At 53.4% G+C, this 10,268-nt stretch overlaps 4 protein-coding genes across 4 annotated transcripts; 2 read left to right on the top strand and 2 right to left on the bottom strand.

Annotated features, from left to right (window-relative positions):
* Positions 1-449: 449 nt before the first annotated feature.
* On the bottom strand, positions 450-1,175 carry M431DRAFT_83013 (hypothetical protein; the record flags this gene model as incomplete). The annotated part of the gene is made up of 3 exons (XM_024923256.1): positions 450-534; positions 594-854; positions 931-1,175. The coding sequence occupies 3 exons, from the start codon at positions 1,173-1,175 to the stop codon at positions 450-452; spliced, it is 591 nt and encodes a 196-aa protein (XP_024775415.1).
* A 910-nt stretch (positions 1,176-2,085) lies between these two features.
* On the top strand, positions 2,086-4,685 carry M431DRAFT_84246 (hypothetical protein; the record flags this gene model as incomplete). The annotated part of the gene is made up of 3 exons (XM_024923412.1): positions 2,086-3,163; positions 3,247-3,426; positions 3,511-4,685. 3 exons carry the CDS (start codon positions 2,086-2,088, stop codon positions 4,683-4,685), a joined length of 2,433 nt encoding a protein of 810 aa, XP_024775416.1.
* Positions 4,686-5,183: 498 nt separating this feature from the next.
* M431DRAFT_494174 (hypothetical protein) lies at positions 5,184-7,508 on the bottom strand (the record flags this gene model as incomplete). Its single annotated transcript, XM_024917214.1, has 3 exons — positions 5,184-6,547; positions 6,724-7,121; positions 7,504-7,508. 3 exons carry the CDS (start codon positions 7,506-7,508, stop codon positions 5,184-5,186), a joined length of 1,767 nt encoding a protein of 588 aa, XP_024775417.1.
* An 824-nt stretch (positions 7,509-8,332) lies between these two features.
* M431DRAFT_481234 (hypothetical protein) lies at positions 8,333-10,018 on the top strand (the record flags this gene model as incomplete). Its single annotated transcript, XM_024915942.1, has 4 exons — positions 8,333-8,368; positions 8,450-8,500; positions 8,599-8,963; positions 9,028-10,018. The coding sequence occupies 4 exons, from the start codon at positions 8,333-8,335 to the stop codon at positions 10,016-10,018; spliced, it is 1,443 nt and encodes a 480-aa protein (XP_024775418.1).
* Between the last annotated feature and the right edge of the window lie 250 nt (positions 10,019-10,268).

Here is a 10,268-nt window from a genome sequence, read left to right on the forward strand (position 1 = left end):
CATGCGGGAGTTTGTCATGTAATATGAGGAGGTAATGCAGTATTCATACTGGAAGATGTGCCACGTTTGGGATGGCAGCTGCCAAGAGATAAACCCCTATGGACTAAATCGAGGTGGCAATAAGTGGCAGAGATGCGGTTTATTTTTAGCTACCAACTCTAAAGCTGATCCAGAATACGAAGCTTGAGTTGAGATGACAGTGCCAAATAAAGCATGTGAGAGAGAGCACTTGGCTATATGCAATGCGACAATGGAGAATGAGAGATCAGCCATTTTGGTACCCACGATTTCTTTTTTGGGCTACAGCTGATATCCCTTCTCCAATAACTGCTATTATATCTATATTTTTATAGTAACTCCTACTATAGTTATACAGTTAAATTCGGGTGCTGGCTGAACAGGCGTTCCCTTATAAAAGCACTACTTAATGAGCTAATTGAGTGCTTATACTATTCCGAAGGCCCCCTTCGTGACTGCTTTTTGGCGCTGTTGAATTTTTTGTCCTGCACTCGTGTCTCGTGAAATCGCTTTTCACTGTTTTTACTTTAGTTCCACCATTTTTTCAGTACTCGGTTACGGGGGTGCGCGCATACATTTCCTGGTGCTTTTTTTTCTTCTCAGAACTTGTCTCGGCAGGTGTCAATTCGCGATAGATGCCCATGACCTCGTCTATGAGCTTGCGTTTGTTCTCATCAAGGTTGGCAGATTTGGACCGATGAGTTTGCGCCGAAAATGTGAGAGAGTCATTGCCGGCAGTGTAGTACTTGGAAGACCGCACTGCGGAATGAAGATATTTGGGGAGAACAGCGAGCAGATCTTTCACGGGATATACCGTGACTGCCTTGGTTTCAGTTCTTCAACCAACCTCACAGTTAGTTCTTATGGTCCCATTCAAGCACCAAAGAGGGGAGGCCTTGGGCCATTTCATACTTATTAACGTGCTGCCCTCCAGGCCCACTAGACCTGGCATATGTGGTATTGCCCTTGGGCAACTGAGAGGCGTCAAATGAATTGTACCACACTCGTGCCTCGGCCAAGGCGTCCTGATCTAGTTGAGCATCATACGCCTCGTAGCGTTTGAATCTGACCGACTGAGATAAGGACAGCGACAGCCTCGGCTGCCGAGACGCGATTGCTGGTAGCACCGTTTTCTTTGGCAGATGCCACAGTAACATCGTGAAGCCGGCTAAGGTGTCTCGCATCCCATGGCAAAAGACGCTTGATCGTGGTCTTGCCTATGTATCTACTCGTACAGTAAAACTGCAGCTCCCCTCACTCACACGATGATGACTGGAAGCCAGCGCTACCTTCCTTAGTCTTATCCCTCGTATGTATGTATCAGTTGAAAATGATGCAGCAATAAAGTAATAGATAAGAAGCTGGGGCCCTACATTCCAATCAGACAGACGGGAATAAACCCAGCTGGTTGCCTTGCCGAGTTTTCGCTCGCGCCCCGCATTGCCTTGTACCAAGTGCTGACCCAAAGAGGACTAGCCTCATGGCAGAATTTGAGGCGGCTTCTGCCATAAGCCTCCCGGCCGCTCTGCTTCCTCTTCTCCAACCAACTCCCGTCAAGTCAACCCTCGAAATCTCTTCAACGTAGCCTCACCACGTCTTGGCGCGTCCTGTCACGGATCGCAGCTGTCTCTGTTTCCCGTCCCTTCGCGCCGAGGCCGTTTCCCCGAATTCCCTACTCGAAGCCGCCTCTCGTAGCCCGGCCAGTGTTTCGTGTCGCAAGCAGCAATCGTCCTCCTGCTATTGCCTGCAGCTTCAAAGAATCCTTGCGCGCCCGCCGCACAATCAGCCCCACATCGAACCATCGTCGACAAGCAGGTTATAATAATCCCTCTCTCAACCGCCGGCAAAAGGTACTCCATAATAGCCTCTCTGCACGAATGCAACTGCCCAGCCTCTCCCCCTTAGACCTTTATTAGCCAGCGCGAGTCCAGCTTCATGCCAGAGCCTGAGCCCGAAGCAGCTCTGCGGGCTACAGCCAATCTCTCTCCTGTCTCTCCCTCGCCTGTCCACACGGCCGCGCCTCTTGTGGTGCCAGCACTCCAGCACACGGTCGATACCATCGACGCCATGGTTGCTGCTGCTGCCTCGCTTCCTAATGGGACGGCCGACGCCCCCGTCGTCGACCCTTCCCTCGCGCCTTCTGGTGAAACCGACGATGTCGTAGATGATGACAGCTTCAGCGATGCCTACGGCGAGGAGACGGAAGACGTGGTCGTAGAGCCTCCGCGGCAGGAGCTCGTCGACAACAACGACGACTACGCCAAGACGTTTGATTCTCCTATCGGTCCCGAGGAAGGGGAAGACCAAGATGTATCATCAGAACCACGAGAATCCAACGAGAATTCATCATCATTTTTATCCGATCATTTGACTAGTCGCCCATCAGACGTCTCTCATATCGCTGCTGATACATCCGCATCTGTCCCAGCTGCTCAGAACCCATCTCTCTCTACCGCCCAGCCCGATGCTGGTCCTAAGCCCGCCGTGCTGCAAGTTAGCGATGCGCACGCCTCTTCCATCCCGTTTGTGGCTCAACCCACACCCTCCGGAGCTGGCCCTGCCCGGCAAGACTCCGAGAACTCTTCATCTCTTGACATCCAACAGCTCGTGGCTGACCTCACTGCCCATCCCGCTGAATCTAGCTCCGGGAACCCTGACCCAACGGCTGAAGTCCCGGTGGCCTCTAACCCCTTTCCTTCAACTGCTACCTCAACCGCCACCACTATCCCTACTGCTTTGCCATCATCTTCCTCTCTCCCACCGCGCCCTCCATTGCCGCAGGTCGCCCCCCAATCGTATGCTTCTCAGCACCATCCTCCCGGAACCAATTCCAATGTCCCAGGAGGCGTTGGGGTGTCGCCCACGCCGGGACAGTCCTCCACTTTTGCAATTGCTGGTGCCCCTGGAACCTCAACTGAAGCTTTGGGGAACCTCCCACCCCCTCCTGCCACAGCCATGAATCCTTCGGCTGCTGCAGCATCCATAAACCCTGCTCCATATCCTTCCAACCCATCCGGATATCCTGCTGATCGAGCCCAAGATGCCGACTATCAGCGCCAGTGGGACCAGTTCATGGCCGATGAGCGACAATACATGTCGGAGGCCAAATGGGATCGTTTCCCTGAGGGGTCGCGTATTTTCATCGGTTAGTGACTCCGCCTTGAGTTCATGTTACCACTCTCCAAGATATACACGCGTACTTGTGCTAATGTGACTCTTTTCTGGTAGGAAATCTTTCCAGCGACAAGGTTTCCAAGCGTGATGTATTTGATATATTTCACAGATATGGCAGGCTGGCCCAGATTTCTCTCAAGTCAGCTTATGGATTCGTACAATATCACACCGTCGAGGAAGGACGTAGTGCTCTAGAAAACCTCCAGGGCATGGAAGTGAAGGGGCGCCGCATCCGTAAGTGATTATCTGGCTCTCTATCGATCTAAGCCTTCTTTTTTTCCCCTTCACTAATTAGCTTTGTTGCTAACCCTGATCCAGATTTGGAAATCTCTCGGCTCCAAGATAAATCTAAAAAAGAGAGGAACCGTAGTCCTGAGCGGGCCCGCGGACGTGATGGTGGCCGTAGAGGAGAAAAGTATCGTGATGATAATCGATCAACGCGCAATCAGTCGCCTCGTCGTAATGAGTACTATGGCAAAACCGATAGAGCCGACCGGACTGATAGGGCCGAGAGCTACGGCCGGGACCGAGGATACTATGACTCGGGCAGAGGTCGTGGCCGCTCCCGATCTCCCAGCGGATATGCCAGGAACGAAAAAGATTCCTACCGCAGGAGGACACCCAGCCCCTACAACAGATCGCGGCATGAGGCAGAGCTCGACCTGCCGCGTCGATATGGTGCAGACGTCCCGGATGTCCAAATCATTATGCAGCCAGACGTCAATCGAGACTTTGGCACCTGGGTCGAGGGTGCCTTCAAGGCGAAGGGTCTGAGAACCAATGTCATGTATCTCCACCCGCGGTTTCCGAAGGACCAAGTCATCCAAAGACAAGCGGCCGAGGGCGTGCACGGGGTTGTAGACCTGGACCTCCGCGCTCAAGGTATGGCTAGAATTCCCGTCCACTCATTCGACCGGTCCGGCGGCATCCACAATGTCCGTTTCGAGCAATACGTCGACCTGGAGCCAAGCACAGCGGCAGAAGTCATCCTGCGAGCCAAAGCTTCCGGCGCGGCAAACTATGGCCAACCCTACGGAGGCGCCAGTGGATATCCCACGCAGTATGGCGCACAAGCCCCGCAACCTCCTCACGTAGCTGCGTACCCTGGTATGCAGCAGCCCGGCTCGTATCCACCACAAGCTGCACCATCTGCTGCCGACCTCGCGAGTCTCATCGGCCAAGTGGACAACAATACGCTACAACGGCTCTTGTCCACCATTCAGGCAGGGTCTGCGGGAGTGGTGCCTGGCGGACTCGCACATGGCGGCGCGAAGCCGGCTGCACCAGCCGCTAATGCACCAGTTGATATCCAAGCAATCCTGGGGTCTCTCAATGGAGGAGCGGCACCGCAGCAACACCATCCTCAGATGCAATACGGCGCGCCATACGGTGGCCAGCCGTCCGTCGGAGTTGCGCAACAAGCGGCAGGCACCGGCGACGCGGCGGCTCAGGTGCAGAATATCATGGCCCAGCTGGCTCGTTATCGGCAGTGATGCAGCTTATGATTTTCTTTGATTTCGTTTCTAATAACTTGCTTTTGCTGCCGCCTCCTTCCGCTTACCTTCCGGAAGCTGGGGCTACATGAATGATTCTTGACGATGGTGCATTTCAGATTCTGATACCACATGGAGGCTTGGCATGATTGCTTTTTTTAAACTTGATATGACGGCATTGTGGAGTTTGGCAAGTACGTCCGAAGAGGATAGATAGACACCGCTGGAGAATGGGCTAAGGCATGCCTCATTGGATTTGCTAGCACTTTCATCTATCGATTTGGTTCTGCGGTTTACAGGACCAAAGAACAAGCCCTGCAGAGGGCAATGACCAACTTGTAAAGGGGTATGAAGCCTAGAATAAAACATTTTTGAAACTTTCAGGTTTCGTGACTACGTAATGAATGTTGAAACAAGAATAATAGCCATTTATACCCCTGTGTGTATCTAATGATTGGGTACCCATCTATATACATGATTTCGTCTCTCGTCAATTCATCACCATCCGAAGCTCTCGTTGTGCCACCATACCTCACGGCCTTTGAGAACCCATGGCCCTATCCGTTGTCGTACTTCCCTCGACATTTCTTCCGGGCCACAGACCAGAACAGCAACCTTTTCCTCTACGCCGTGACGGAACATGTCGTCCACAATCTTTTGAAAGTTGGGGCGCCTACTGTTATTCCCCGCGGCAGAGCGATGTGAGTGAGATCCTCGCCCCATGTTCTGGAGCTCGATGGATGCATCGCGGCTTCTGCCATTTGCGTCAGTGGAGAAGCCGATGTTCTCTGTGAGATAGAGATGGACATTATCGTCGTCAAGTAGGGGTTTGTCGGAGCCGTCGCCAGTCATAGCCCAGGTGGCATCGGCGGCGGAACGGATTGCCCAGACGAACTGGGCGTGGGCAGACGGGAGTTCGCGTTGGAGGGCGTGATAGAGCGGGAGAGCGAAGGTTGCGCCCACGCCGCCGGCAACGAGGAGGATGCGGGAGGCGCCCCAGGTAAGGAGGTGCTGGAAGTGCTTGCCAATGGCCCCGTGTGGCCCTTCGATGGCGAGGGTGATCTTGTTGTTGTCGTCTAGGGTGGAGGGGGAAGAGATCGGGTCAGCGAACTGGTAGAGTATGTTGGTCATGGGGCCTGTTCGCTTTCTGGCAACCAGGGTGATGCTCTGGCTGTCCTGGTTGGCGGAGGCAACGGTGAAGGGGTTGAAGAGGAGGTCAAAGGTGAAAGATTTGGATGCTGGGTATTTGCTAGTCCGGCCTTCGGGAGGAATACTGAGGTAGATGTGAGAGCCCGGTCGAGAGCGGAATTGCTCAATCTTTTCCGCGGGCATAGGAGCGGTGATTTTGACGAGGTTTGTTCCAGGGACAGTCTCAAACGTCGAAGCCGTGTGAGTAATGGTGAATCTGCGATAGGCGATGTCCGCGAGGAACACAATGACGCTCCCGGTGACGTATACACGAGCGGAATGGGCGTGGAAGAAGAGCAGCACCGGGGCAAGCAGTGCAACGCCCAGGTGCGTGATGAAGAATAGGCGGTACGAGTACTGCCTTGCGCGGACCAGGGCGGTGGCGAAGAGGCCGTCGAAACTAAGGGCGGCGAGGACGCCGCAGAAGACGACGGGGGCGAAGAAGCGCTTGAGCCAGATGCCGGAGAGGATGAAGAAGATGTTGTAGAAGACGATGTGGGTCATGATGAGGGCGTAGATGACGCGGCCGAGAGTGCGGTGGTAGCGGTTGATGTGCTCGTGGGAAGAGTTGAAGGCGTAGGCGTAGGGGTTGAGAGCTTTGAGGGCGAGGAGGTATTGGATGGGGAGTTGAGAGACGGCGATGGTGCCGAAGCGTTTTGTGAGATGGAGGTAGTCTATGTTTTTGAGTTAGTCGCTATATATGACGACGCTGGAATGAAATTTGAGTTGATATCAAGTGAGATTTGGGGCGAGTATCACAAGGGCTTGTTATGAGATCTCACATGAGATTTACACAAAGAGTCCCAGCCGGAGAAGAAGCATCACTGGAAGAGACACAAACACGACTCACCTTCTCCAGTCCCCAAAATGCATAAAACCAGCAGCCAACTCGTCCAAAGAAGCCCCAGTACCCACTCATCTCTCTGCCCCCAGCTCACGCCTCCCAAAACAACATCGTCTCCCAGCCACCACATCAACGCTCTCCATCTCGCGGCCAAGGCGCCAAAGCCACTGCTGCGCTGAGCCTTGACAGTGGGCGACCCGGGAATATGAGAATACCGGCCACGATCACCACCATCTCGACCAAGACGTAGAACAGGCCTGGCAGCACGAAGCACGAGGCGGATGAGGATTGCGATTACCGCCGGGGCGAGAGCTGAGAAGAGCGCGATGCGGGCATAGTGGTCGATTGTATGGCGGCGGACCAGGACGTCTTCCTTTGAGAGGGTTAGGAAGTGGTACGGCCAGCTCATAATTTTATTTATTTATTATTTTTACTCTTTTTTTGGTATTTTTCAGGTGAGATTGGATCGGCTGGTGGTGACGACTAATACGGAGGATACATGTTATCTTGATGCTATCCTGATCGGCTATGGCGCTTGCGTGGAGGATGCGCCACGGAGGGAAGAGGGATGTGGCTGTTTGGGGGGACTCTAGCCACAGTTGGGCATGCATATTTGCATGTGCAATTCTTGAAGTCCATCAGTCATCAAGGTGCTCCGTATGTGGGATGACTTGCAGTATGTCTGGTGGTTTGATACTCTATTTGGACCAAAATTCTCATTTCCAAGATGATTTTTAGTATTTTTCCATCCATTGGTTCACTCTAGGCTTGGATTCGTATCCGTACCCCATGGAATCCTTTGCCATGGCATCCGTCTCAGGATGCAAGCCAAGCTCGTGTGTGCGGCATCCATGAAGCTTACTCAGATACGATAGGCACCTTGTACGTAGCATATCTAAGGAACCTGGTAAGCAAGCATTCGGTGATTTGCTCGAATCCTTTTGATGTCCTTGTCACTACTTCCGCATCTGGCGGTAAGCAGTCTGACGGCATAAGGTAGGACGAAACATCTGGTAGTATCTGAGCCATTAATCACCTTCTCAGGGCTTGCCCCCTTGTTGGCGTAATCGGCAGCAGCTTGTGCCAATGGCAGACAAAAAACAGCGACAAATGACTCTTAGTTGAGTTTGCTACAACTCGCGACACATGGGAATGACACCAGCTTTAGGTGGCGCTACTCGCTATTGTGCTCAAAAGTTGCACCACGCCAGGCCCAACCCAGTGCTCGGCGGGTGAATATATGGCTGATCTTCGTGCCTCTTTCAGTGTCTTAAGGCACTCTGTCTGCTGGCTGCCCCGCTAGGATGCGCACAGGGGTCTTGATTCTCACCGCCTTGCCCCACTGATACTCCCCGCTATCCGATCTCGCCCGTCTGGCATTTCTCTTGTAGCTTTTTTTTTTCGGGCATTTCTGAAAGTGCTTCTTCCTGGGCGCCACGGAAAAATTTAGTCGGCGCATTTTTCCCTCTGGTCATCTTTTTCTTCTTTTCTTCACCATCTTCCATATCTTTGGCCTTTTCCTCCTCCTTCTTCCCTTCAAAGGCACTCTTCCCTTGGTCGATTGCCCTCTTCACTTTCATCCACTTCGACTCTCATCCCACAATCCACATCCACAATGTCTACCTACGCCCTGTCTACGTCTCACAAGGAGGTTCGTCCGCCGTATTTTGCCCATTGGGCTTGCTTGCCTGATTTGACGAGTCCAATGTACTAACTATATCCTGCTTTGTAGATGCTTGAGAAGTCTCTTCTCGAGTCTGACCCTGAGGTCGCTGCCATCATGGTAAGTTGTCACGATTTGCCCCTCCATCCTCTCAGAGGATGGCCTTGTCCCCTCATTCAGCATCTTTCTGTGACTCAGTCAACTAATGGAGCTTGTAGAAAGATGAGGTCCAGCGTCAGCGCGAGTCCATTGTTCTCATTGCCTCCGAGAACATCACCTCTCGTGCCGTCTTCGATGCCCTGGGTTCTCCCATGTCCAACAAGTACTCTGAGGGCTACCCCGGCGCTCGTTACTATGGTGGCAACCAGCACATTGACCAGATCGAGCTGCTGTGCCAGCGTCGTGCCCTCGAGGCTTTCCACCTCGACTCTGAGAAGTGGGGTGTCAACGTCCAGTGCCTCAGTGGCAGCCCTGCCAACCTGCAGGTCTACCAGGCTATCATGCCTCCCCACGGCCGTCTCATGGGTCTCGACCTCCCCCACGGTGGCCACTTGAGCCACGGTTACCAGACTCCTCAGCGAAAGTAAGCTACAGAACGAGCGATTGCCAGCCTACAAGAAAGCCTTTTGACTAACGGCGCCCTGCAGGATCTCCGCTGTCTCTACCTACTTCGAGACCATGCCCTACCGTGTCAACCTCGAGACTGGCATCATCGACTATGACCAGCTTGCGCAAAACGCCATCCTGTACCGCCCCAAGGTGCTTGTTGCCGGTACTTCCGCCTACTGCCGTCTGATCGACTACGAGCGTATGCGCAAGATTGCCGACTCTGTCGGTGCCTACCTCGTTGTCGACATGGCTCACATCTCCGGTCTTATCGCCGCCGAGGCCATCCCCTCTCCCTTCCTGTGGGCTGACATTGTCACCACCACCACCCACAAGTCCCTCCGTGGCCCTCGCGGTGCCATGATCTTCTTCCGCAAGGGTGTCCGCTCCGTCGACGCCAAGACCGGCAAGGAGACCCTCTACAACCTGGAGGACCCCATCAACTTCTCTGTCTTCCCTGGTCACCAGGGTGGCCCCCACAACCACACCATCACTGCCTTGGCTGTTGCCCTTAAGCAGGCTCAGACCCCCGAGTTCAAGGCCTACCAGGAGAAGGTCGTCTCCAACGCCAAGACTCTCGAGGTCAAGTTCAAGGAGCTCGGCCACAAGCTTGTTGCTGATGGAACTGACAGCCACATGGTCCTCCTCGACCTTCGTCAGTTCAGCCTCGACGGTGCCCGTGTTGAGGCCGTTCTCGAGCAGATCAACATTGCTTGCAACAAGAACGCCATCCCCGGAGACAAGAGCGCCTTGACCCCTTGCGGTATCCGCATTGGTACTCCTGCCATGACCAGCCGTGGCTTCGGAGAGAAGGACTTTGAGCGTGTTGCCCAATACATTGACCAGGCCATCAAGATCTGCGTCGAGACTCAGGCTTCCCTGCCCAAGGCCGCCAACAAGCTCAAGGACTTCAAGGCCGAGGTTGCCTCTGGCAAGATCGCCAAGATCAACGATCTCCAGAAGGAGATTGCCTCTTGGGCTAGCAGCTTCCCTCTTCCCGTTGAGGGCTGGCGCCTGGATGCCGGCATCTAAGTGCAAGATGCTGCAGAAAACAAAAATAATTTCCTTTATATAACTTCTTTTCCAAAAAATCATATACCAAAATAATTGAAAAAGTGGAGAATCAAAAAAGATCCAAGTCCACCAAGGGAGGCATTTAACATGGGATGGGACAAAAGCCAAAAAGAATGGCGAAAAGGTTCAACAACTTTGCAATTTTAGTTTTCATGAGGGCTGGCGCATGCGTTTTTTCCATTTCAACCGGAAGTGAGGGGAGTTTTAT

The sequence above is a fragment of the Trichoderma harzianum genome, assembly GCF_003025095.1.
Source record: "Trichoderma harzianum CBS 226.95 unplaced genomic scaffold M431scaffold_5, whole genome shotgun sequence".
In the NCBI taxonomy this organism is placed as follows: domain Eukaryota; kingdom Fungi; phylum Ascomycota; class Sordariomycetes; order Hypocreales; family Hypocreaceae; genus Trichoderma; species Trichoderma harzianum.